Below are 27750 nucleotides of genomic sequence, written 5' to 3' on the forward strand. Positions count from 1 at the left end.
GTGGACAAATTGGGTCCCTTCTTTTGGGTCTCAACTTCCCCATCAGTAAACTGAGATTGAATTAGATCATTTCCTATTATAAAAGATGGTCTCCTCTGAAAGGTTTTGTTCAGCTCTAAATTCTAGATACAAACATTCTATATCTTTATATCTCTGTATCTAACATTTATAATATGAAACTTAGCTATATGAAGTTTTTCATATAGCTAAATTATATAAAATAAACATTCCTTTTGCAGAAATGGATTTAAAGTAATATTAAAATTGTTTTTACATGTAATTGGGGAAAGATAACAAAATAAAAGAAGAAATGGGTTTAAAGTAATGAGGGGCAGGAGATTTATTAGAAAGAATAATAGGATCAATAAGAACAATCAAGATTACAGGAAAAGATCAGAAAGCATCCCTTCCCTATGAGGGGAGATTCTTCTATACAGAGTCCTTAAGTAGAAGGGGGCCAGTGTATTAGAGTCCAAGTAATAAGCTCCTTGTCTCCATCTTTGTCTGGTAACTTTCAGTGATTTTAGGATCACAGAAGCATAGATTTTAGAGCTGAAAAGAACTTTAGGGGAGGTGTAATCAAACCCCTTCATTGTATAGATGAGAAAAATGAGGCCCAGAGAGAGTCTACCTTTCCCACACTGGGCAGGTAGCAAGCTGGGTTGAGCTAGGACGTGAACCTAAGCCTTCTGACCACAAATCCAATGTGTTTTCTGCTGTACCATGGATTTCTCCCAACTTGTAAAACAGAAGCATTACAACATCTTCCTCTGAAGATCAAAATCAGTTCCACCCTTTCCCAGGGCCTTCTTGGCTCGGGACCCAAGGAATTATTGGACTCAAGACCAAATCAATAACCAGTAGGCACTTAATGCACCCCAACCAAATGGATTTGGAGGACCAGTGACCACAAGTAACCTCTCTGGTGCTGGCAGACCCCACTACCCAAGAAGCTGCAGGTGAGAGGAAGCTGTTTGAGTTTGACCACTGTCCAAGGAAAAGAACTTCCCTTCCCCCATCTTTTCCCCAGGCCCCAAGGAAAGATGAAGATACAGAAAGGTTTATTGTATGAAAGAAAGAACACAACTTCTGTACATCTATTTACAAAATGAACTGGACTTATTTACAGCAAAATTGAGTCTCTTCCCAGCAGAGGAAGAAGAGAGGGAGGGAAACGGAAACCCAGAATCAAGAAGAAAAGGCCTCCAATGGAAGTATAGGGGACCAAGGGTGGGAAAGAATTGAAGGAGAAATAAGGAAAGGAGTGAAGGGAAGGGGCCCTGGGGCCTTCCTGTCAGGAGGCCCACCAAACGCGTAAGGGGAAAACCAAGGGAATAGATTGGGAGCAATGGCAAGGACCATCACAGGTGCTCAGGGAAGCTGGGAAAAACACCAGAGAAGAGGCTAGGAGGTATTCCTTGAACAGTGTCGGTCAGGGGTACCAGGAAGGGAATAAGGGCTTAAGTGGGGGACTGTCCTGGGCACTACATGGCCCTTTCCAAGTCCCAAAGGCTCTAACAACCCCATGTCCCTCAGATGGATGCCTCCAGTGTGTATTTGGACAGTCTGGCTGCTTTTTTTATTGCGAGGGTTTTGGTTTGTGTTGGGCCCCAGGCCTGCAGGGGATAACTGTCTCTTCCCTTTTCTCCTGCCCCCAAATGCTGCCTGCAGCCATGAGGGTGGGGAGGATTGGGGTGATGGAGCACATGGGAAGGCTACAGCTCACTGGAACGGACTGCGGGCTCCAGTTTGTGGGAAAGAGCAGTGAGGACCTTGTCAAACTTCTCGTAGCGAAGGGCCTGACTGCTGGCGGCCCCCTGGCTGCCCCAGAGGAGGCGCATTTGGAATTCCGTGCTGAACACTTCCAGAAGCTCTGGGAGGGCTTGGAATCCTGTGGGGAGAAAATAAGGTGAAGTTCAGCCCCCAGAATCTCCTCCCATTCCCCAGACCTTGAATTCACAGCCTGGAAGCCTGAAAGTCTGCCTTCTGACTCTGGAGAGCTAAATCCTTTTCACCTCTCAGGGCCCAGCCCAAGTTCTCCCTCTACCATAAAGCCTTCCAGGGTCATTCTCCCACCTCTGGACACCTGTATTGCTGAGTCTCCATACCCTTCACTTGGCACAACATTTGTATGACTGTCTTTGAAAGAATGAATTCAAAAGCATTTATTAAGCACTATACTATATGCAAAGTACTGGAGATTATATTTATTATCTTAAATATTTCACATTGGTGCATATCTCTCCTTAGCCATGCTGTAAGATTCCTGAAGATAGGGGTTTTATCTTCTTTATTTAAAAAAATCCATGGAGCATCTATCCCCTCATCAAGAATGCTGAGGAGTTATAAAATCTAGTCAAGATACAATCCCTCCCTTAGGAAAGTTTATAGTGTAGTGGGAGTAGGAAAATATACACGAATAACCATAATAACATGATATAACATGTCAAGTGTGAGAAAGAAATACAAAGGTAAGTGCTCTGAGAGGTCCAAGTGAAGTCTTTGCTGCCTAGAGAGATCAGGGAAGGCTTCTTCTTAGAGGAGGTGACATTTAAGTTGTGCCTTTAAAATTGGTGGGAATTCAATTGGTTTATTTTGCAAAGAAATGAATATTAAGCTCTATGTAGTCTATGCTAAATGAAGAAAAGGGAATAATGGAAATGGAAAAGGGAGAGAGATGGAGAGACAGACACACAGGAAAGACAGACAGATAGAGACAGACAGAAATAGAAACTGCTAAGAAAGACCAGAAGGAAAGCAAGAAAATTAGGAAACAGGAAAAGAGCAAGACCCAGTGAGAAAGGAGACAGAAAAGGCTGTGGTCCACAAGGGTCAGCCGCTCCAAAGAGCTCTACCGCCCTTGATGGTGCTCCTGACACAGGCTGGGCGTCCCCAATGTTCCGGGACCTTTAGGACTCTGGGGCCCCAGCCTGTGTGATTCCATCTTCAGGCTCCACAGGGCCTTACCTTGAAGCTTGACCTCGGCATTGGTGTGGTAGAGGCCCCCATGATGGGCTACAGTGCGGGCGGCCTCCAGGTGTGCAAGGACGACCTCCACGCCGTGCTCCGTGCTCTCCCAGGGCTCCGGGCCCTCTGCGGGCGCAGTGTCGCACTCCAGAAGGGTGATGAGGGGGAGCACGTGAGGGAAGGTTGTGTTGCTCAGTGGGGGGCTATCTGTAGTCAGAGATAAACAGAGAGGCAGCTCAGGCTTCATCCCACTGCACCCTCCTGGTGCTTAGGGGTGGGCGGAGGGATGTCAGGGCCATGTTGGATCTGGGCTCCTAAGGCTCCTCAGTCTCCATCCCTGCTACATATATATCCCTGTCATCCTCTTCATCACGGATTAGTTGAATCAAAGAGAGGGCTCAGAAAGAACCACAGAAGGTCAGAGCTGGAAGAGACCTTCGAACATGAATTGTCATGGTTTGAAAGGAACCTTAGAGGTCATCTACATTTGAAGGACAGATCCAAGTCAGTGGGATAATTTGCCTCCCAGATAGTACAGCCAGTTCATGACAAAATCAAGATCTAAAATTCGGACCTCTTAAATCTCCAAGTATGGTGGGTACTCTTTGTTACTACATGCACTAATTGGGAGCTTCCTTTCCTATTCCTTACACATCTTGATCAAATGAGAGAATAATTATAAAGTACTTAGCACAGTGCCTGGCACATAGTAAACACTGTAAATGTTTGCATTATTATTATTAATCACCTACACCTAAGGTGCTGTGGGTACCACAGAGAAGAGGGCACTCCCTCGCTTGGGAGACCAGTCCGTGCCAGTCCTTCTCTGAGTCCTCAGGAGCCCTCTGCCTGGAGCTGGTAGCTCGGGCCAATTGGGGTGGGAGTGGGGGGGCTAGCTGGGCCAGCTGGGGAGCAGCCTGCCTACCTTTGCCCTCATTGAGGCTTTTCAGGAAGGGCTTCAGCTTCTTCTCGTAGAGGATGGCCCCTTCAGTGTGCCGCTGTCGCAGCGCCATCCAGGTTTGCTCCAGTCGTGAGATCTGGGTGTGAGGGAAGGGGAGAGTGAGCATGGGACATGAGGCAAGGTGGATGAGTCAGAGGAGAGGGGAGGGCGAGGGTCCTTGCTGCTAGCATAGCATATGAAGCCCTCCATATTTTATCAACATAATTTTTTTTCCCCAATTCAACGTGCCATCGCCGAGTACCTGCCACTCCTCTGGGTCTAGATTTCTGGTTCCATCAGTGGAGGGCAGTTCTTTCATGATACAAGGCTACAACTACTCTCTAACTTATACTCTGGAGCAGACCCTTGGGCCTGAACCAGAGTGAAACATAACTGAGAAAGAGTGAACACAGTATACATAAAACATACATTGACATAAAAAATTGTTGACGTGTGATTTTTTAAGTCCAAAAATGGCCCACAGGAATCCTTATATATGGTTTATTGGACTCTGTTTCTCTTTGAGCTTGACACCCCTCCTTTAGAATTACCCAGGACACTGGGAAGCCATGTAGCTTCTCCGCATCACCCAGTATGTGTTAGAGGCTAGATTCAAATTCAGAGCTTTTTGATTCCAAGATCAGCACCTTATCCAGCTCTGCCTCTCAAGCCCTTAATATTATGAAATCCAAATTTACAGCAGATAGGCGAGAAAGAGAGGGAAGATTACTTATCACTTGTATTTTTCTTTTTGACCAGAAGATTCTGTTCAAACTTCCTTAAAACAAGAAGACTTGCTCTGTAGGATAAATTCTTTGAGATAAGGAGCTCCCTCTACCAATCTAGTTCTATCCTTTATTTTATAGTTTTGGAGGAGCTGCCTGGGGCATTAAGAGGTTATGTGATTTGTCCAAAAGTAGGACTTGCTGATGGTCAAACAGGAACACTTGAACCTGATTCTGTCCACTCTCCCAGACTGCCTTTCTAAAGCAGATTTCAGTGCATTTAAAATGTTTAAAACAGGATTTACAGCTAGTTCCTTTAACTCCAAATGTTTTCCCCCTGCTCTAAACTGGTCTCATTTGATTTCTAGATGATGGAGGAATTAGTCGCCCTCCCCCCCACCCCCAACCCTGAGATCGCAGCTAGCTGAGTACTTCTGGGCAATGCAGCCATTCAACTGCTCCTGCTCAAGGTGGACCAGGACTCCAGAGTGCCCTAAACTAAGGGAGCCCTCACACAGCCAGCCAGCCTGCTGTGGGGCAGAGAGGGGGAAGGGGATCTTGCATGTCAGCCATAATCCAAAGGGAGGAAGGGTAGGAAGGGCCTCTACCTGGGCCATGTCCAAGGCACTCATGACGGCAGCAAAACTGAACATGTTGCCCATAGTCCCTCGCAGTTCTGCCGCCAGCTGGATGGTCTTGTGCAGGAGAGCTGCCCGCTCCTCTGTGGAGCCTGTGCAGCCCAGGATGTCCACAGCCAACATGATGGACATGGTATGGAACCTGTCAGAGGATGAGAGGAGGGGGTTCAGAGAGAGGGAGTGGGGAGGGGCAGGAAGGGCTATTTGGAAGCCAGGATTGAGTTGAGAATGACTGAGATTGGCCAACTGAATATAGGGGGTGGGATTAGGGAAACGAGAAACTCAGGATGATCCTGAGATCAAGCATGAAAAAAGACTTTGGAGAGTCATTTATAAATAAAGGGAAAAAATAGAGTTACTGATTGGTCCAAAGTCCCCCAGGCAATGGAGCACAGGAATGGAATTCAAACCCAGTGCTCTGTACAGGAGTGACCTGCCCCTGACACCTGAAGGTCCTCTGGGATGTGAATGGTCTCAATAGCCCATCCATATTTCAGGGAATTTCCCTCATGAGCCCCACCTCTCCTCTTCCCAGCAGCCTCTGACACCCCTTCTCACCGTTCCAGTAGGTCCAGTCGGAGCTGCCGACCGTGGGGGAGTGTTAGCAGCTCCATGCCCGAGCGGACTCCCATGAGCCCTTGCATCTCCTTGGTAACGCCCAGTATCCTAGCAACCTGCCGGGATGCCCAGAGAGCTGATTAATAATCTCCTCTCTTTGGGGAAGGGGCCAGAAGCAAGGGGTCAGGGGAAGAGGAATCATAGAATTATAGAATGTGAAAGCTGGAGGGACTTTAGAGGTCACCTAGCCCACAGCCTTCATTTCACAAATAAGTTACGAGTGAAAGGACTGTGCTGAGGTCCCACAGCTAGAGAGCTGGGCTGTCCCTGCTTAATCATAGGGTCGTGAGGTTTTAAGCTAGAAGGACCTTAGGAGTGGTCTGATTTAACCTCCTCATTTTATAAATGAACAAACTAAATTCCCAAGTTAAATCCCTTGCCGAGGGTTATATTGGTTTTCTCCGAGTGAGAGGGGGAGGGGAATAAGCCCCTCTTTGAGCTCTGCCCCTTTCCTGTCCCTTTCCAAGCCCGTACCAGACAGTCGACTTTGGTGACATGCCGGGCTAATGTCTTGGCGTCCACATCGGCCAGCAATTCTTTCACCTTCTTAAGGATGCTCATCTCCAAGGGTTTGTTGTCCTTGGGAATCAGAAGTGACTGGAAGGTGGTGGGGTTGAAGGAAGAAGTCACCTCTATGACAGGCACTATGAAGCCTCCGCCCTGATCCCCTTCATGGGGTCCATTCTCCGGTACCCGCCCACCCATCAAGTGCTGTCCTTCTTCCACTTTCAGCCGTTCTACATAGCTCTTAACCCCTCCGAGACGGGTCGGGGGCTCGGGTGCAATGCGTTCTCGGCTGCCCCTCATGGGTGGCTGAAGCTGGCAGTAGTGGCCAGAGTCCGGGTCACCGTAGCTGTTGAGGGATGGGGATGGGGAGGCCTGGCGGTAGCCATGACAGGGGGTGGGGTGGACACTGTTGCTTGGCTCGCTGGGAGGCTTGCTGCCATTCCCTGGGCACAGCTGTGGCTCACTGGAACGGCGGATGACGGGGGAGGTGGGGGTCATGCCCGCCGATGGAATGCCTGGAACGTTTGCGCGGGTCACTGTAGAGAGACAAGAGAAAAACTCAGAATCGGAGGGTTTGAGGTACTTACGAGATCAAGTAGCCTAATCTTTTTATTTTACAGATTAGGAAACTACTTCCCATAGGAAATAAGTAGCAAAGTGAGAGGTAAACCTAGGTCCTCCGACTCCAGATCTGTGCTCTTCTACCATTATTAGTTACTAAGACTGAGAGCCATAGGCAAGGACACTGAGATCCAATGTCCTTCCCCTCACACTTATTGAGGTCACTTTGGTTCCCTCCTAGGCGAGTCTGCCTCTTCTATGGCCACCACAGGTGTGGCCAAACTCAACATTCTTCCTTGGTTTCTGACCCTGAAGAGGGACCAAACCTGGCATTATACCCTGAAGGCTGACATCCAATTATTGATGGTGCCCCCAAGAGACTCAGCAGGACTGAAGAACACTCAGAAACTTCAGATTGGTTTGTATTTAAAATAAGAATGATTATTTTCAGAGGCTTATTAAAGAATAGCAAATATCATTCATTGAGTCATGGGATCTTTAAGAAAGGGCTTTGAGAAATAGGGTTGAGAAATAATGTGGCTAGCCTAACAGTTAGGAGCACTGAGTTCAAAATTTGCCCCTGAAACATCACTAGATGGGCATTCATGGAGAAATCCCCAGGCAACTAACCCTTTGAAGACTATCAATTACAGACAGGATGGGAGTTTTCCTACTGGTAGTTCCCCATTGCAATGAAATCATAGGTCTGGATGTATAATTTTCTTACATGAGGGCTTTTCAAAAGGGAAGCTTATCTGCTGATTTCCCTTTGCATAAGGCCCAGGGTAGTCATCCACAGCAAAGTTAGGTAATACGCGGTCAGTGGGTGGCAGGAAGGCTGCCCTTGGGAACCAGAAAGAGCAGCTGTGGAGTTTTGGGTCAATCACCTACTCTATTGCCTCCCTAAGATAAGAAATTCCTCACCAAGGGCTGCAAACGCTGGTTAAACCATAAGTTTCATCCAGATGCAGGCTGCCTCCTGAAATCCTTGGTCCCCAGGCACATTTCCCCCCAGGACTTTGCCTCCCCTTGCTGGACTCTGAAGACAGACTCCCTTCCAAACACTTCAACAAGGAGACTGCTTTTTTGAAACCCAAATTTTTCTGCATATGAAAATTACTCACTGGACCCTTTTGCCTAGGAACAAAAAAGCAGGATCCCATTGAATGAATACCGGTCACAAATAGTTACAGCCAATAAAAGTGAACAGGCTTGCTACACAGCCTGAAAAAACAATAAAAACCATGGCAAACGAAGGACTGCATGTAATGCCTTGGAAAAAAGCTGGCATTTATAGAGAGCCTACTATGTGCCATACTGTGATTTACAATTATCTCACTTGCTTTTTCACAAGAACCTTGGGAGGGAGAGGCTATTGTTATCCCTACTTTACAGATGAGGAACCGGAGGCAGATAGAGGCAAGTGATTTGCCAAGGATCACACAGTAATTAACTATCCAACGCTCAGTTTTCTTGACTCTGGGGCTAGCAGTTCTGTCTGCTACAACATGTGAAGACTTTCTTTTTTGAACATCTCTCCCCTTCCTGTGGCTATTTTATTTATTGATTTAAATTATTTCCACTAGAAGTTTATTGGTTTGTTCGGTGCACACATTCTGTACTCCTGAGAGAGCTTAAAGAACAAGTCATTTTGTTACATCAGCTATTTTAAGGAAAGTTACATGCAGATCTAGAGATAAACCCATCTATTCTCTGACCAAAACATTCACAGAAGACTGAGCAAGAATGCCTGTATACACCCCCCCACACACACACACACCCCGACGCCCAGGGGGGCTATTGGTACCCAACCCTCCCTGCCCTTGTCCCTTCCTGCAGGGCCATACCAGTGCTATAGGCTGGGGATCCAGGACTCTCAGAGATGGGAGACATGGGGGAGTGCAGATCTGGGATCTGGTCCATGCTAAGGGCACAGTTGCGGATGGCATCACGGTGAGGGGGCAGAGACACGCTGCAGACCGGAAAAGAGCAGAGAATGCCCTCAGTTCAGTGCCTGGCTCACCTGGGAGCCCCCCCACTATTGGCCAGCCCCACTTCTTGTGCTCCTGTCCCGGGTCCCTTCCCCACTCTGCTGCTTGCTTCTGTTCCCCATGCTTCCAATCCAGGTTTTCTAACCTTACGATGTCTTCCTTTCCCCACATCCCCCTCCTCTATCCTGTAACATCTGAACTTATGTTCTGATGAGACCAGTGGAACAAAGCATGTCAACAGCCGATTTCTCCCCTCCCTCCTCAGGGAAGCCCCCTTTCTAGGATCAGGCTGCAAGGTTTCTCCCTGATCATGTGCCCGAGTTTCTACTTCTCAGAATGATCCTAGTTGACATAATCCCTTTATCCCTCCCTTTCTTCCCTTTCCTTAACCCCTCACCCACAGAAGCTCTCTCTGAAACTGGCCCAGTTAACATAGAGTTTTTAACCCCTGAGTGTGTCTGGCTTTCTCTTTGGAGAACAAAACCAGAACCCTTCCAGGGGAGGTACACGGTGAGAAGACCAAATGCCTCGTTTGCCCCAGCTGCTCCAGGGTGGAAAGAGCTCCTTCTGATGGAGAGGGCAGAGAAGCTGGCAGGGCCGGGGAGGTGACACAAGTCTGGGCTCCCCGAGCCCATCAGGGCCTCCATGCTATCTAGCCCCTGGCTTTCCTGCGTGTGCTGTGGTTCTTGGCACAAGTCTGAGTCTTTGATTCCAGGCCACAAGCATTTCTGCTACTGCCCACCCAGGATTGATCCAGGCTCAAGCCACACCAGGTTCTTTCCAACTTTCTCAGGCCCAGGATAAAAGGAGGTACCGCCTTGCCTGGGGGCACAAGGGGAAATGACCCAGAAGTGGTTTTCTCTCATCAGTCCCAAGGGAAAAGTCCCAGTGGAGTAAAGAGTTGGTGGCTCTATGATAATAAGCTATAGGAAGAACTCTGAGAAGAGACCAATAAAAATATGTTGGGGTAGAAGAAGGGGCTCCTAGGATCCAAGTGTCTGGTCCTGCCCACAATAAGAGCCTTCTAGGAAAAGATTATGTCAGTGGCCAGCGTCCGGGGCCTTGGCTCTGCTACCAGGGTGACGCAGGGTATTGAGAGATCAAAGAGAATCTCCTCAGCTCAGTAAGGTCTGGGCAGACAAGGAACTTCCCTTCCTGGCCCCCAAAAGAACAAAGTGGGCACACAGATGGGCAGCATAGAGCCTCTGAGCGTGGAAGGGACCTCAGATACCATCGGGTCTGTCTGTTACATTTTAGAGAGGGAAAAACAGAGAAAAGAGCAAGTGGTTTGCTGCAAGCACCTACCTGGTGGGGCAGCCCTCGCCCCTGGTTATCTTGTCTGCTGTCAGCCCGTCGGTCATTGTGACGCTCCTCCTCTTCATGTGGCCTCCCTTCTGGCTGGAGGGGCTGGCAGGGCCCCCCGACTTGCTGTGAGCAAGCCCATAACTGGCCTCCAGGTAACGCAGGGGGAAGGTGCGATTGATGGGACAGTAAATAATGGCTCCACTCTGCTCGGACACAGCCTTGCGGCTCCCCACATAATAGCGGACCAAGGCAGGCACGTGGTCAAAGCTCTCCTGTTCAAAGAGGTATTGGATATGGGTATAGTTCTCGCTGGCCTTCACCATGACCTTGTTGACCTTGAAGTGCAGCGGCTGGTTGTGCCAGCGACAGGTGAGGACGTAGTCACCGAGGCTGGTGAGGGAGTCACGGATGAGGAAGTCTCCGTTCCGCTGGACCAGGCTCTCTGAGACCTGCGGAGAAATGGACTCAGAACCTGGACCTTGGCGGGGAGAGAGGGGAGAAGGGCAGGAGAACCCGATAGCAAGTTCTGAGCTCTGAGGGTCTGGGAGAAAGGAGGACCCAGTCCATGCTCTCACCACCCCCATTACCAGAACTGCTCCTCAGTCACCGGTGCCGCAGAATCCCTGCCATTGCCACCCTCCTTCTCCCTGCTCGCAGTCACTCCATCCCCTTATCTGGCCGTTTCCATCACCACTATTCATCCCCATTATCATTCCCTGATTATTGCCAACGTCATCATCACTCCTATTTCCACCATGACCATCACCTCTCCCCCACAGCATGGGAGCAATCCCCTAGAGAAGATACTCTTGGGGGCACTCGATACAAAACGACTGATTCCTGATCACACAGACCTCATGTCTGCCTCCGTGGAAGTTGTCTACACTGATGAGACTATGAATCCTATTTTTTAGGTCCCCAAGCAAGCTTGTGAGTATGATCTATATGCTGGGCTGGGCCCCAGCAGAAGGCTGAGAGGTAGGAGCATCACTTACTAACTCCTTCCTCTCCTGCTGATTCTTAAGCCTTAGGAAATAGTGGAATAAATACTAAGGACCTTTCTGTCCCCAGCCACAGGAATGTGATTATCATCATTTTTGCTCTCTAGGTCTCCATTGCCTCATCTTTAAAATGAGAAGGCCTCTGAGATTCCCTTCCAGCTCTAGGCTATGCCCCATGACTCCAGGCTGTGGGAAAGTCTGCATTAACCTCACCCTTCCACACAGCTCCCACAATCATGACACTCAGACTCTCATCTCTTCTCCAGCATCCAGTCTGATGCAGATGCAAGAATCATTTGTGAATCCCCAGAAGCTGGGCTCCTCTAGACACAGCGGCATTGGAGAACTGGAACCAGGCCCCCTGTATTCAGACCCCTACTCACCTCTCGGGGAATGCGGCCATGGTACCAGGCGTGGCTTCGGAGGTCAGTGCTACTCAGTTTGAGTTCCTCCTCCAGTTCTTTGTGAAGTTTCTCTGGAGAAGAGTCCAGTATGTATTTCTCCTTTGAGAACTGGGAAAAGAAAGACAGAGGGTGTGAGCCACCAATTGGAAATTCTTCCTATCTAATCCCTTTGCAAATGGTTTCCTCCATCCCAGGAGGCTTGGAAGCCCATGTTCTAGCAGATTTCCCCCAACAATAAGGAGAATTTCTTAAATGTCTCTGGACAGAGTTTTCCCATTCCTAATGTCAGTCACCTGCTGATATAAGCGGTACAGAAATGAGTATTTACATTTAAAAGATGAAAAGGCAGAGGCACAGAAAAAGAAAGGGATTTCCTAAGATCACAGGAGAGTTAGTGGGGAAGCCAGGATTTTCTAATCCCCCATCTCCTGAATGCCAAACCAGCCTCTTCCCTCTACCCCCTTATGATACTTCCTTCTCTCCAGTCTTTGCAACCTTGACACTTGATGCCACATGTTCCCTCCTCCCTCTTCTCCTGCCACAGGTGTGAACTTGACAGTTATTCTTAGTTCTTCCATCCCTAGTGGGCAGGAGGCTGACGGAATCCTGGAGAGACCCAAGGCCTAAGAGAATAACCAGGAGGGAGGGAGATGAGGGGTTGCTATTTCCCTTATCAGGATAGGATTTGAAGAAAAGCAGCTGCCCTGACTTAGCTTGGAAGGGTAGACACAAGAGAAATCTGTGCCTTATTGACAACCTTGGTCATTATTTTATGCAGCTCCATTCCAAAATAGAAGACTCAGAGACCTTAGGGAAAGAATGCATTTCAGGAGAAAAGAGCTCTGGACAGGGCTATTCTATTGGTGGGCTGTGTCACCTTATGCCACGGCTCCTACTCTGAACTCAGCTTGTCCTGGCTCTGACATTCCCAGTGAAGAGTTTGAAGGGGGGCTGACAGACCTAGCCCATGCAAACTACAGTTGAAAAGATCACCCTAAAGCTTAGAGTGGGAAGACAACTGGGTTTCTATCACCTCCTTGTCCTTAAGGGTCCCTACATTAAACCCAGAGGGTTTATGCCCCTAGGGTCCAGAGGAGGAGGGGATGCTAGAGGCCTGACTGGATGGATGGAGGAAAGTCCCCGGTGCTGCATCCGCTCTCTGCCCTGTCATTGGCCAGAGATGATCTCACTGCTTCCCAGCTTGCTGGTGTGTGATTGGTCGAGGCCGCAGGGATGCTGTTGTCAGCTGGATGGGGGCCAGTCATTCATGCAGGGCTCAGGGATGAGCGTGTGTGAGAGAGAGGGGGAAAGAGGGAAAGAGAGAAATGATCAGCTCTCTGTCTCCCTGAAAGAGGTTGGAGCTTAAAAATCAAAGTGAAGGAAGGGTGGCAAAGCAATTACCTGGGGTGTGTGGCTACTCTCCTGCTGTCTAACCACCCCTTTCTACTTGGTTTCTCTTTTAACCCTTCCTGTGCCTCAGTTTCCCAATCCTATGGAAGCCCAACACATCCAAGATTGATGCTCATCCAAGGAGGCTGAGGTCCTCCCCCTCCCTTGCCTCCTTTGCTCTCGGTTAACTCTTTCAATGCTAGGATCTAGTCCTATGGCTGCACTTGCCAAGCTGGGTTCAGAGATCCCTGCCTCAGATGTGACAGTGTCTCCTGGGGTAATAGTCCAAACCCAAGCCATAACCCTTGCCCAGGCAATTCTCCAAAGGACAGGTAAGGGGTAGTTTGCACTTAGGCACCAGCCCAGTCCCAAGCCCCATAGTTTTTCCTCACCAACACTCCAGCATAGTCTAGGAAGAGAAATCAGAGATCAGAGTCTCCTGGATACAATGGAAACAATTCTCTTCTTCCCTACTATACTCCTTTTCCCCAAGTTTGAAGGGTCTCAGAGCTCCAGGTTGACTGTGGAGGGAAAGGGGCTGGGGCAAACAGGAACTCCTTGTGGGCATCAAGAGCCACTTGTCAGGAGACAGTGACCCCATCGCCTCCGTCTGACCCATAGAGCTCTAGCTCTGCAGGATGAGCTGGCACTGGGGGAGGCACAGACCAGTTTCCTGAAACCAGAATTGGAGATGCGGCTGCTCCCTCTAGCTCCTTCATCCACAGGGGAAGGGGGTGGGGGGAGGCAAAAGATGGAGGGTGTTCCCTCTGTCACCCAGAAGTGACAAGGACACTGAGCTTGGGGTCAGGGAGAGAGCAGCCCCTCTCCTTTCTGGGTGGGGGCAGGTCCCCCCTTTCCCTCACCTTGCGGCAGACCAGCCAGCCCCCACAGAAGGTTCTCCCACCCACCCTCTTACACTCCAAGAGGGCAGCACCCATTTGTCTCTTGTGACCCCAAACATGAAAGCAGTAGGCACAAGACCCACCATACAGACTAAGAATGACACGGTTCCCTGCCTACCGCCACTGTCCCCTTAGAGAAACAACCCCAAGGCGTCCCCAGCTGTCTCGCTCCTAGATAAGTGGCTCCTGGCTCAGGGTATTCCTCCACCTGACCTTCTGCAGCCCGGAGGCAAAGAGCATCCTCCTGCCCCCCTACCCCCAGCCCCCAGCCCCTCACCTGCACGAAGGAGCCCCGGTAGAAGCAGCATGCCGCCGCTGACAGGGCACTCCACAGGCTGCAGCGCTCCGTCATCACTGGCCGCTCTGGGCTCTGGGCCCGGGGACAGCGGGAGCCGAAGGACTCACTTGGGCTTAGCAAGGTAGTAGGGGGCTGGCGCACTGAGAGGGGCTGAGCCCGGCTGGGACCAGGGCTGGGGCCACCAGCAGCCGCTCAGCTTGGGTCTGTGCCTCTTCCTCAATTACCTCATCTCCTTGTTAGGGGAGGAGCAGGGAGGTGGGGGGAGGGAGGGAGAGGCGGGGAGACCCCACCCCCCTAGCCAGCCAGGGAGAGGGGAGGGGGCTATTGTTCCTCCCTCAGCCTGCCTCCAGCCTCGCCCCCTCCTCCCTCCCCTCTCTTACATCCCCTTTCCCTTTTCTCCTTCCTGGAGTGCTGGCCAGCTCCATCCCAGGTCTCCTAGGCTCTGCAGTAGGAAGGTCTGAGAGAGAAAGGGTCATGTTCCTAGTAGGAATTAACCACGTGGGGAGGGCTCGGGGTGCGGGGTGGGGGTGGAGAGCTGACGACAGAACCCCCGAGAGAACTTTATAGTGGGGTCCTGGGGGAGAAAGGGCTAAGGACATCTCGTGTCCTGTGTTGGGGGTGGGGGCAGAAGCGGAGCTAAAGATTCCCCTACATAAACAGACTCCTGGCCTTGAACATCTTGTTCGGAATCAAACAATTCTAATGAATTTAAAAATGCTATTTGTATTAAACGAATAAATTAAGGGACTCTGCCTTACAAAGGTACTCAAAATAGACCTTTTAGACAGAATTTTAGAATATTAAGAAGCATAAAATTTTAGAATTCCAGAGCTGAGGTCACTCAGTAAACCTCCCTTTTAGTGTGATTATTATTAGTAGTAATTTTATTTAAGCTTCTCTTTTGAAGTAACCCTTCAATGATAAGTGATATTTGACAGAAGTTACAGTGGGAAAGAATGTTGGATTTGGAGTCAGCTAATCAATAAATATTTATTAAGCACCTACTATGTTCTAGGCACTGGGCTAAGTGCTAAGAATATCAAAAGAAAAAAAAAAGAGTTCCTGATTTCAAGAATCTCCTTCAATCATATCCACCCATTTCACTATCCATGTGCCTTCCTTTCCACCTCAGTTTCCTCATCTGTAAAAAGGATGGGGTTTACCTAGATAACCTCTGAACTCTGAACTCACTTCCAGCTCCAAGCCTAGGATCCCATTACCTCCACGACCACCCAGTAAGGCTGCCCATTTCACTGCTGGGCAGTTCTAAACATCCTTCCCTCTTTTGAGCTGAAATTTTCTCCCTGTAACTTCTGCCTTGGTTTTGTTCTGCCCTCTGGAGTGATGAAGCTTTTTCCCTCTTCCAAACTATTGCTCATGATATGTCTTCCAGACTCTTCATCATCCTGTCATTCCTTCCTCAATTCATCTTAAGGAAAAAGAACAAGTTGGCAGCTGGTGAAAGGAGCTTGCAAGTCTGGGAGTTGGAGATCTGGGTTCCAATTTTGGCTCTGAGGTTTCACAAGAAGGGCATAAATCTAGAGGCAGCAGGGACCTCAGAGAGCATCTCATCTAACACTTTATATATCAGAAAACTGAGGTCCCCGGGGGGTTAAGATCCCACGGAGAAGCCCAGAGGCCAGACTGGACTGTAGAGTTGCCCACTGTTCTGTGCTTTTGTGTTTTCTCAAGTATTCTCTGAAGCCCCATAGTGGGCAACCTATACAACTTCCTCAAGCCCCACTCTACCACCAGCCCCTTCCTCACTTTCAGATGATGGGGAAAAAAAGAGAAAGACAATGGAGTACTCACCTTCACATAGTCCCCTCCTGACTCCAGACCACTATGGATGCTGCAAAGAACAGAGGAGAGTGAATGTTCCCAGTCATCACCACTTGGGCATCTACCCAGACCCCACCTAGCTGTCCCCCTTGGTGGGCAAGAAGAGGGATAAAGGATGGTAAGAGCCTAAAATGTGTCCTTCTGTAACCAGGACTGTATCTGGGCTACATTTCCTCAGTAACCTCTCTTAAAACAGGGGCGTAATGGCACCACACTGGGTGTCAAGACACCTGGGTGCTAGTCTTGCTTTTGTGATGACTCTAAAGTCTCATGATTCTATTCACATGCTGTGCGACCTGAGCCTATCTGTTTCTGGACCTTCATCCCCCTCCCCACATATAAGCCAAGGGAGAAGGCCTGATTTGTAGCTACATTTCCCTTTGGCTCTATCATTTTATGGTTCAAGTGACACTTGCCACCATGAGCAGCGGCAAGAAGTCCTTCCCAAACTTTGATCCCATTTCTTCATCTGTATTAGCCACAAGAAGAATCCCCTGCTGGGTTCCAAATCCCCTCTCAGAGCATATGGTGGCAGATAGAATAAAGCATTCTACTATCCCCCCCACAGCCCCACCCTGTTTTTCCCGGGTGAGGTGGTTCATCCTACAGTTTCCGGCCATTGAGGTCCGGATATCCTTCCACTTCTGGGAACAGGGAGGGCCTGGGACATTAGGATCACACAAGTGTTTCCTCTGGCTTTTCCTGCCTATGTTCCTCCCACCTAGGGCCTGCTGGCTGAAGGGCAAAGTCCTGGGGAGCTCAAGAAGGCAGAAGGGCAGACCAGGCCAAGAAACAGTTGTTGAGTCCGAGGGCTATGGCCCCATGAGGCTGCAGAATGAGTCTGAGGCTGGCAGAAAGAGCAGAAAGAAGAGTTCTGGACTGCAGTCTGCAAAGAAACCTGCTTCCAGTCTCAGCTTAGTCCACTCACAGGCTTTCCCCTCACTAGCCTCAGTTTCCTTGTCCTTAAAAAGAGAAGGATGGAACTAGATGACCACAAAAATCTCATTGCACAAATATGAATACGATTTATCTAGATGAATTCAGTTGCAGTATTTTCACCTGATTCTTCTCCAGCATTATCAAATCCAGTAATAAAAAAAATCATGTTTATAAAAAAAATCAGCTCCATTAATTAAGCATATTAATTATTTAAAATATCTGGCTCCATTAGTCTATTTTTTATATTTTTATTTTGTAGGCTCAAAAGGTGCTCAATTATTCAATAATAGCAAAAATTGAGATAAATCAGTTCAATTAATTATTTGATTAATCAGCATTAATTATATTAATTGATCATATAAGCAAATCTATTTTGATTATTAATGCTTAATTCCTTCATTAGCTTAAATAATTATGCTCATAAATAGGATTAATAATGTATTTCTTCCTTTTTCAGAGAGTTCATGGCAGTTTTCAATATGATATTCCTCCTTCAGCTTCTAGAGTGAGATGCATCTCTGCATGGATGAGAAAGGGGAAAAGAGACCCAAAGGAGAGAAGAAACCAACCCAATTCCTCCGGCAACTTGGCTGCTGACCTGGGAAGAGGGAGACAATGGAAAGAGAGGATCTTGCTGTCCTTGTCCCATCTGGACTTATGCCAAAGGGTGTCAAGGGGTGTTTACTTCCTGTTCTTGTTCCTAGTCTTTGAAGAAAAGGGTCACTAGAGTATCCAGAAAGTTATTACCACTCAGGGATGACATCTCAAAAAATTAGTGAAGGGGATAAACCAGAGCCTTCTGGGAACAGCCAAGATGAGATCTTCCATTTGGTAAAACAAAGAATCCCAGAAACTCTAGGTTTCTCCCAGTGCCCATCTGCCAGATTCTGAGTGGTGGTGGAGATATTCTAAAATGACTGTGAATTTTTTATGCAGAAAGAAAGGCCAAAAAGGGAGATTTTCTCTTGGAAAATTGATGCCTCGTTCATCAATAATATTTGTCAGAGCATCCTAGGGTATGCGCCACTTTAATAATGTTCAAGAAGCTTCTGGGCTGATGCTTTTCTACCCGCTTTTTACTGGGATATTCACTGACTATCCACAGAAGAGGAGCTTCTCTAAGGCAGATTAGTGTGGCTCTGTGAATCTGGGGGACTTCCTCTGCATCTCTGTCACCCTGCGGGACTGTGTTGGAGGAATGTGTGTGCCTGGGATCATCTTGTGCTCCCAAGTACACCGGGAGCTGTCTGAGGGCTCGGCCATAGGGAGTGGGACCTAACTGGGTCTGTCACCGCACCAACTGAGCTCTTCCTCGTTCTCGGCTGTGTCTGTAGAAGACATTGTGGGGCCTTTGTATTTAAGGGTTTGTCGTTTGGAGCCTCGACGGCTGAGAAATTGGGTCTGACCATTACCCGGGAGACCAGATGTCGCACTCATCACAAGCCAAGGGAATAGGAATTTCTTGAGAGGAGGAAACGTTTTTGTTGTTTAGCTTTGTAACTGCAGCACTCGGCATCATACAGGGCACATAGAGAGCACTTTATCAATGAGAGAGGAAGTTCCGTTCTCTGCATGTTCTGGCTTCCCTAGAGGTGCGGCAGTTTGTGGTCCTTGCTCAGGACCCCCCCAGCCTTTTTCTGGCTACCACGTTCCTTAGAGCTGAACCTTCCCCTTCTCCAGCTGGAAACCCAGGGGATGGCAATCATTCCCAGTGCATGAAGTTATAGCTGCTGCTCATACAGACCCTGGTTCCCCAGCACTACAGGACCAGGGGAGAATATCAATAATAAATGCCTTAGTTTGTCCAGCACTCTGAAGTTTGTGAGGCATTTTTGCATCCATTATTTCATTTGACCATCACAAAGATCCCTTGAGGTCAACAGAGCAAGTGCTACTATTCCCACATAATGGATGGGGAATATGAGGTCCAGAGAGGTACCAATTGTAATTTTAAAACTATCCGAACAAACCAGATGGAATTTGAGAGATGGCACGGACATGAAGGACTGATGACCACAGAATGTCAGAAATGGAAAGGAACAAAGAAAGAAGGCAGCTCTTCCCTATTCTTCTGGTTTTTCAGCAGGAGCCAACATGTAAATGTTGCTATTGGAAAGTGCCTTAGAGGTTACACACCCATTTTAAAGATGGGAAAAGTAAGGCACAACAAGTTGAAGTTCCCAAGGACACATAATAAATGGCAGAATTGGGGCTAGAATAGTAATAACTGGCATTTACATAATGTTTTAAAATTTGCAAAGCACTTTTCATAGATTATTTTATTTAAGCCTCTCAATATCCCTGAAAGGCAGAGGGATCAAACATATGCCCACAGGCCATATAGAGCCCACAACACTTTCTAAATCTGATCTAAATCATTAAAATATAATTGGGAAATATTTAACAAAATAAATAAAAACACAATAGAACACAAATAATATCACATTTTAAAACTAAGTCAATATGCAAGATTCAAGGATCCTTATTAAGTATGGATTAGTGGCCTTTCTGAGTTTGACAGCACTGGGATAAGGTATCATATCCCCATTTTACAGAGTTAAATGGCTGGGAAGGTTTGGAGGTCACAGATCTTCTTGACCAAGTCTAGCCCTCTACCCACCACTATGCTACATTGTTCTCCTGTGAGGTCCCTGTTCCCTCCCTTTAAGCCTTGTATTAAGATCTCGGGCAGTCCAGTTTCCTGGAGCCTGCATCACCTCAAAGTGATGAGGAGGGTGAGACGGGTCTGGATGTAGCAGCTACCACAGCAGGAAGAGTGTATGTCTGTGGGTTTAGAAGGTGTGTGTATGGGGGGGGGCGGTGCAGACTGCAGGGTCTCTGCCCTACTAGGAATCAGGAGAAAGCTGACCCGGACTGGGTCCCCGAGGCTGGGATCCATGTCACCAGCTTAAGTAGTTCTAAGTGGAGCAGGACTAGGGAAGCCTGAATGCCAAGGAATCCGACCCCAGAGTCCTTCCAGCAAGACAGTTCCTCCCCAGCCCCAGCCCCGAGTCCTTAGCCCAAGATTCCCACAGTCAGAGCTGTCTTGAGGGTCTCAGGGATTGTGAGAAAGCCGAGGAGGGAGCTGAGGCAGGATGCTGGGAGCAGAAGGGCAGCCGGCTGGGGAGGCAGGAAGGAGGGCCGGCCTTCCAGTTGACAGGTCCCAGCCGTCATGCCCCTGAGCCCTGAGCTGGGGGTTGAGGCAAGGAGGGCTGCCTTCTGGAACATCCTCCCTCCCCTCAACACCCCCAGCCTGGGGACAGGATGGCTGGAAATATACCCTCCTCTTCAGTTTCCCCCCCTCCCCAAAAGCTGGTAATCGCTAACAGATGCCCCACTACTGACGTCATCCCAAGAGACCAAGAGGGTCGGGACCGTGGGACTCCAGGGGCTGGGGAATTCTTGGACAGGAGTCAACATTCCAAAAAACAATAAAGGAGGGGCAACCAGAGCTCCCCAGTCCCCGCTGCTCCAGCCTCCTGAAGTAGGAGCTGGAACTGAGGCTCTGAACCTCTTCTCGGGGCCCGGGGCAGAATCTGGCACACCAGACCAGGGCCCATTCATTTCCTCCCCACTACCTATGACCCTGCCCTTCTATAGATCCCCCGATATCCCTCTTAGTCCAGGCGGGTCACCCATCCCACCCTGGTTTCCAGCTTAGGAGGAACTGTGGGAATTAGGTCTAGAATAGGAGTTTATATCACAGATGCCTTTGGTGAAACCCAAGGATCCCTTCTCAGAATACTACTTTTGAATGCATACAATGAAATTAGTAAGATGACAAAGAAAATAAAACATTTTGAAATAAAGATATAATTTTTCCCCATCCAAGTTCAGACTTCCTGAAATCTATTGTGCACCCCAGGTTAAGGATTCCTGGTCTCGACTATACTTTGAGATCTGTAATATAATAGAATAATAACTAAATAAAGGTCACAAGTCAAGGGTTCAAATTCTAGTTTTAATCTGAGACTTGCTCCTCGATGAGCCTCGGTTTCCTTCTCTGATGGGAGAGTTCTTCCAGCTACTGCATTCTACAATTCTAAATGTTCTTTTTAAAAAATACCCAGTACTGGTCCCCGAAGCATTCTGTTCCAGGAGAACAGAAATACTTCTCCTGGGCATCCTCAGCTTCACGGATTTCTTTAAGGGCTGAGCCAGGGCCCAGCTCTATTTGGAGGCTTCCCACCTTGTTCCGCCCCCCCCCCCCTCACTGGGTGACCTCAGCGGCGAATTCCGCCGGGACACTCCTGGAGAGGGATGGGGAGGAACTTCTGGAGCCCTCACCTCTTCACCTTCCTTCCTCCCCAGCCAGGTGCAGCTCAGCCTCAGGGAGGAGGGGGAGGAGCAGGATGCAGAGGGACAAGTCCAGGAGGAAGAAGTCCGATGGAAAAAGGAAAGAAAACTGTCTTTGAAGACAGAAGATGGGGACTGCCAATGGCTAGCTGACCTCGGCCCAGCTCCCAGCCTTTTCTGGGCCCCAGTTTTCTTTTTCACACAGACTGGGTCTTGATCTCCAAGGTCTAGATCATGGGATCATAGGATCCACACTGGGGACCTCACCAGACAGGATGTGATTCACTGTTCCAGGAGGGATCAATACCTGGGTCCCGTTCCCTCCTACCACACCCATAGCTTATCGCCTCAGAACAATTGTTGGATTTTAGGACTTGAGGAAATCTAAAAATCATCTCAATCTAAAGGGAGTTTAAGGGAAGTGACTTATCCAAGACCACACATCCACTTCAGCAGCCTGGGACTCTATTACATGTTGGAAGCTGAAGTGCCTTGAGCTAGTTAGGGGCGAGGGGAGAAGGAAGAAGAGGTCGCGAGCCCCAGTTACAGCTCATACCTCAGGAGAATGAGGAGTGGGGGGCTGAGGGAGCTTTGGTTCAGAGAGTCCCGGGTGCTTTCTAAGGCCGCCCCAACCCAATCTAAGGTCTTGGTATCCAGCTTTCTGGGCTGTGCGAGTTTCCCTAAGTTCACCAACAGGAAACTAAAGTGAGTTTTCTATTTTCAACACTCTTAGTACTGATAAAATCTTGGGACAGGGCTGGGAAGTGGGAAAGGAAATGAGAACCTGAGCCCCGCCACGGGCTCCAGACCCACTACTAGTCCTGCAAAATGACCCCACCAATTCCTTGCTACAAACCTTTGTTGCTGCAAGAGTGATTGTCTGGGACTCTTCAAGCCAGCAGAAGGCTGTTGCCCCTTAGACAATCAAAAGGTGTCTGGCATATCTGGTTAGGGCATACGTGGACACGTCTGGATGCTCCATTCTTTTGTCTACCTCCCTATTTCCCAGATTGTCTCCCTCGCTCTTTTCTTCCTCCAGTGTGACTTCAGGTCACCTATTTCTCCTTTTTGGGCCTCAATTTTCCTGTCTCTAAAATGGGCAGGTTGGTCTGCTTAATCCTAATGTCCCTTCCCACTTGCTCCAGCATTCTACTTTAACCCCAAGTCCTGCTGATTTTGTAACCCGGAGGAGTCAGTTGCCTCCTGCTGCCCCATTCCCTGTACTCCCAGAAGTGCCCTACTTACTCACCCTCTGTGGCCCAGGGTATGGTACCGCCTGCCCACCTCCGTCATCTCTGGCTCCCCAGCTCCAGCCAGAGCAACCTCCTGGCCCCTCTGTTCAAGTCTCTCTCTCCTGGGCAACTGAGCAGCTGGGCTGAACTTGGGAGGCTGGACTGGAGCTAGAAGCCCTCCCCTCCAGCTGTCCTGCCCATGGTTCCTCCCCCTCACCTCCTCCCAGCTCTTGGAACACTGGGCTGTTGGCTAGGGACAGCTGAAGCCTGAGAAGAGGAAATGGCCATCCCCCTCGGGCCCACCCCCATCCCTAAGCCTCCCGGGGCCTGCCTGGGCTGGGATTAGGGCAGAATCACTGAGTAAAGGAGAAAGCAGAACTCCGCACAGGGAGCCCAGGTGCTACTTGGCCCGTCCCCTTCCCTCTCTGAAAATTAAGATCTTCCATCAAATATACAATAGCTGTTAAGGTCCTTCCCCCTCTCACCTTCTATGAAATGTCATCTCCTGGGGGAAGCCCACCCTGACTACCTACTCTGCCTGTTTCTTGCACACATGTTGTGTTCCTCACTAGAAAGCAGACACTCCTTGAAAGCAGAAACCGTTTATTTTTTTACTTTCTTCACATCACTAGCACCGTGCCTGGCGTACAGCAAGTATTTAATAAATATTTGTTGACAGACTATTGAACCAAATGAATGCATGTTGGGCCCTCGGCTGAACCCTAGCACAAACAGGACCACTCCCGGCCCCTGGCAAGCACCCCGGCTGCAAGACTGGGAGTGGGCACTCTGTGAGGGAAGGAGCCACTTCTTATTTATTACCCCGACCACCCCCCACTCTTACACATTAGCTACCTAAGGAGTATCTGGTGAATGGATGGTGTTCCCAGAATTCCTTCCATCTGGAATCCTCCTAGATAGTCATGGTCATTCTTCCCCCCCCCCCAACCCTGTTTGATTCAGGCTCTCCTCACCCTCTTTAAATTCCAACAACTGATATTTATATAGTATTTTAAAGGTTGCAAAGTGCCTTTCCATATGTTCTCTCATTGGATCATTAGGGTAACTCTGTGAGAGAGGCGCTGTAAAAGATTTTTTTCTGTCCAACCTGTCATTTCATGCCCCCTCTCAGACCCTTCCATCATCTGAAATCAACAGCTATTCTGAATTTTTTAGTGTCAGAGAGCCCTGAGAGCAATGAAGCTCTGGGTGATTGCCCAGGAGCTGGGTGTTAGTGGCCCCAGGTGGACCTGGGGGCCCCCAAATGAAGGCTGTCCTCTCCAGAGTTAGAGGCAGCCTTGTCTCCATTGTACCAAGCTGTCTCTCATCGGCACACCATCTCTAGGGCACCTTCCTTCTGCCCGCACTCTTTCCAGAAGGGCACCTACCTTTCCAATAGAGTATCCATAAGGGCTTTCTCTTTGGGGGCTTCTCCCACCGGCTGTCCGGCCTCCTCACTGGTGTCCGTGTGCTGTGTTCCCGTGGATGCCTCTGAAATCTCCGAGTGACGCAGGGCAACAGTTCCCCTGGTAGCAGCTGCTTCCTCATCTGCTGGGGAGCCTGGGACTGCTCCATTGGGCACCTCCGGGGACCCCAAGTCAGGGCTGGGCACTGGGACTTGGGGCAGCTCTCGGGACACCGGATTAGGGGCTGGGGAGTCAGCCTCCTCGTGGGGCTGCCGACCCTGCCCCCGACTGATGCCCTTCTTTGAGCCAGGCCGAGGCATGGTGCCCATGTGGCTGTACATGTCACTGGAGCGGGCATAAGCCCCGGGGCTCTTGGGGACGTTGATCATATCATCCTGCGTGTTCTCAAAGGCATCTGGCTGCCGGTAAGACTGGTTATTAACTGATGCTGAGGAGCGGCGGAGGGTAAAGGTCCGGGGAAGGTTAGAAAGACTTCCGAAGGCCTTAAACTTGAAGAACTCTGGTTGAAGAGAATGGGCAAGAGAGAGTTCAGTGTCTGAGATGTGGGCATCTAGGCCAACAGCCTGCCTGTGCTTAAACTTCTAGATGGCACAGCTGGACTGCCGAACACTTACTGTGTGACCCTGGGCAAGCCACCTCTCCTCTGCCCACCTGTTTCCTCATCAATAAAATGGGGATAATAGTAACACCTCTGACATTTCACCTTAAATTTGATTCCTGGTAGCACAAATAATACTACTTACTGTCAGGGTTAAAAAGCAATCTCAAAATGAGATAATATATGTAAAACTCTATGTAAAGGCTAGCTACTGCAAAGTTTTCCAAACATTTTGCAAGCATTATACCTTTGGGAGGTTATTGTTATTGTCCCCATTTTAGAAAGGGGGAAACAAATGCCCAGCATCACATAACTAAGAAATCTGAGACAGGATTTAAACTCAGAACTTCCTGACTGCAGGTCCAATACTCTCTACACAGCGTCGCCTAATTCTACATCAAGTCCTGATGGAATGTCAGTGTACAACCCTGATAACCAATGGTCGCCTCCCAATCGACATTCACTGGGGGAAGGAGGGGAACCACAGGTAGAGGCTAAAAACCTCTGAGTGTGTGTGTGTGTGTGTGTGTGTGTGTGTGTGTGTGTGTGTGTGTTTCTGTGTGTGTCTGTGTGTGTGTGCTGCTTGTAAGTGGGTGGGAGACTGTATACCTGGTTAGGGGTTTTGAGGGCTTGCATGGGCAGCCGAAGGGTCTATCCTCTCATGAACATGAAGGTTTCCCCTCCCTTTCCTGTTATTGGGGGCCCCCAAGCTCCGCCCAGGCCATTCACACCCAGCAACCCCTGCTTTGGGTGATAACATCTCCCCACATCCTGGGGCATGGGAGTACAGACTCTGGCTCCCAGGCTGCCCTTCTTCACCATCACATCACTAAATCTAGGCCAGAGGCAAGCTCCTCATTTTCTGCTTCCTTTCCCTCCCTAAAGCTCCAAGAATTACCCAAGCTGACCAGTTCCTACAGGCCTCCATATCCCTTGCTCTGGCCTTCTGATTTTTCACCAGGGATAACATTAGCCAGCCCATAACCCGAGTCCAAAAACCATCATTCAGTCAAATACACACACATGCACTGATCTCAATGTATACCAAGCCAACCCAGCTCCACAGGCATCCAAGGTGTTGGGAAAAGTGAGAAAGCTTCAGACCAAGAAGATCACTATCTGACTATTAGGAAGTCACTTATCTCTGGGTTTCAGTTTTCCCTGTCTGTATTGTTGCCTCATCCACTAGGTTATGGTGTGGATTAACTCAATTTAACTTGTCAAAAATGTATTTGTACATGGGACCATATGGTAGGTGTGGAAGATACAAAAATAGAAAAGAAAATCCTTGCTCTCACAGAACTTACTTTCTTTTGAGAAAATATAACAGGTAAGAGAGAGAAGTCAATATAAAGTTATTTCAGGATGGAAAGAAGACTGCTAATAGCTAGAAAGAATCAAGAAAAGATCCACAGAGGAGGTGGCAGTGATATCACTAAGATTCTGAAGGAAGGAATGTTTATGAAAAGCATCAGGAAAGTAAAGAGCTCTATGAAGAGATGAGGGGTGATTTTGGAGTAGAATAGCAAAGTGGAGGAGGGGTGATTAACCCCATGAAGGCCAGACTCTCTCAAAAAGAGTGCACACACACATACATTTCAATCAGATTACCACCAGGCTGAAGATTAGGCGGCTGTTTATCTTTCCCAGCCAGACCCTGTGGGGAGGCTAGTCCTGACAGCCTGATGGTCCTGTCTATCAGAGGGGAAGCTAGCCATCTATGACCCTTGGAGTCTCACTATACATAAGTTCAGGGATGGGAGAGGTCTTCTACCTTGGAAGAGGAAGGAGGAATACTGGAAAGGCACTCACTACCTGGGGCCAGCCAATCAGTCAACAAGCATTTAAGTGCTTCTGGTGTGTTAAGCACTATACTAAACTCTGAGGTTACAAAGAAAGGCAAAACCAAAAATTCACAGCTTTAAGGGGGAGACAACATACAAAAAATCACATACAAACAAGATACATCCAGAATGAATTGGAAATAATTAACCGAGAGAAAGCACTGTCTTTAAAATTAAGAAGGACTGGGAAAGGCTTACAAAAGGTGGGATCTTAACTGGGACATAAAGGAAGCCAAGGAGGGCAGAAACTTAGTTCCTGGGGGGTTGGATGGAGCTCAGAGAGAGGGGGACCTTACAATTAGGCTAATATATCCTTAGAAGCGAGAGGAGATCCTTTTTGTTTCGTAATCCTCTACCCCCATCTCCTAGCTTCTACACATTTTAAAAGGTCAAGGTCAAAGGAGATTTTCTTTCTGAAATTTTCCTGAAATTTGGTGAGTACGGCCCCCAAAAATCAAGGTGTTCCTTCCTCTAAGTTCTCCAAACATCTTTGCTTTGGAAAGCATGGACTTTGCTATTATTATGAGTGTTTTTGCTGTGGTGGTGGTGGTGGTGGTGGTTACCTCTCTTACAGCATATCCCAGGTGGTAGTTGGTTATTTGTGGGAGTGTCCCATCTCCCCAGAGAGCAGAGATCAAGTCTTATCAATTTGTATATCCCCATCTAAACTTAGCACACAAAGCAGACATTCAGAGAATAAACTGAATTGAACTGAAGTTCAACCAACTAATTGTTATTTACTGAGCAAGAACCTACTGCTAGCAAGATAGCACATCAGGGTTCCTTGACATACTGAGACAAAACAGACTATCTCCCTGCCCTCAAGGAGTTTATAGTCAAAGCTATATTCTGTTGTAACAGAATTCTCTTCAGATCTGGCTTCTGGCTACCAGAAAGAAGCCTGACATTACCCCTTCATTCTGCCACTGTAGTCCCCCAACTTTGCTTCCGCCCACAAAGTACAGTCAAAAGAAAAATAACTCCTTAGCTAAAAACCCTAGGTTCAAGTTTCAGCAGTTATGATCGGTATGGATCAGTCACTTAACTTGATTTTCCCTATCTGTAAAATTCAGGAAATTCGATCAGCTGGCCCCCGTGGCTCCTTCCAATTCTACATCTAGGCTCCTGACCGGCCATGAGGCAGCTACCTCTGTCTCTTCCAAGAGGGAGGGAGGCAGACATCGAATAAACAGCTTTGGGGAAGCCCATGGTAGAGTTTGGAACTGAATGAACACAATCAAACTCCCCCTCCCTGAACACCAAAAGTGGGCAAAGACCCCAACACTCACTGAATTTTTTCCCGGTCTTCTTGGGAGCCTCAGTCAT

At 48.6% G+C, this 27750-nt stretch overlaps 1 protein-coding gene across 3 annotated transcripts; it reads right to left on the bottom strand.

Moving 5' to 3' along the window:
- Positions 1–1038: 1038 nt before the first annotated feature.
- Positions 1039–27750, bottom strand: SH2D3C (SH2 domain containing 3C). 3 transcript variants are annotated; one of them, XM_003757369.4, is made up of 12 exons: positions 27714–27750; positions 23944–24481; positions 16059–16098; positions 11637–11765; positions 10253–10701; positions 8804–8928; positions 6363–6931; positions 5829–5944; positions 5241–5412; positions 3893–4004; positions 2968–3174; positions 1039–1891 (listed from the first exon to the last, which is right to left on the bottom strand). In XM_003757369.4, the coding sequence occupies exons 1-12, from the start codon at positions 27748–27750 to the stop codon at positions 1716–1718; spliced, it is 2670 nt and encodes an 889-aa protein (XP_003757417.1). In that variant the 3' UTR covers positions 1039–1715. The 3 variants fall into 3 exon arrangements, with proteins under 3 accessions (XP_003757417.1, XP_023350035.1, XP_031810546.1); XM_023494267.2 differs by lacking the exons at positions 23944–24481; positions 27714–27750 and adding an exon at positions 22573–22716 and having other exon boundaries at positions 1716–1891; XM_031954686.1 differs by lacking the exons at positions 16059–16098; positions 23944–24481; positions 27714–27750 and adding an exon at positions 14226–15226 and having other exon boundaries at positions 1716–1891.

The sequence above is a fragment of the Sarcophilus harrisii genome, chromosome 2 (assembly GCF_902635505.1).
Source record: "Sarcophilus harrisii chromosome 2, mSarHar1.11, whole genome shotgun sequence".
Lineage (NCBI taxonomy): Eukaryota > Metazoa > Chordata > Mammalia > Dasyuromorphia > Dasyuridae > Sarcophilus > Sarcophilus harrisii.

Coding starts and splice junctions, on each gene's coding strand:
- SH2D3C (XM_003757369.4), bottom strand. CDS start 27,750: ATGACTGAGGCTCCCAAGAAGACCGGGAAAAAATTCA. Junction 11,766..16,058: donor CAGGAGGGGACTATGTGAAG/GTGAGTACTCCA, acceptor TTCTTTTCCCAG/TTCTCAAAGGAGAAATACAT. Junction 5,413..5,828: donor CGACTGGACCTACTGGAACG/GTGAGAAGGGGT, acceptor ATCCTCTGACAG/GTTCCATACCATGTCCATCA.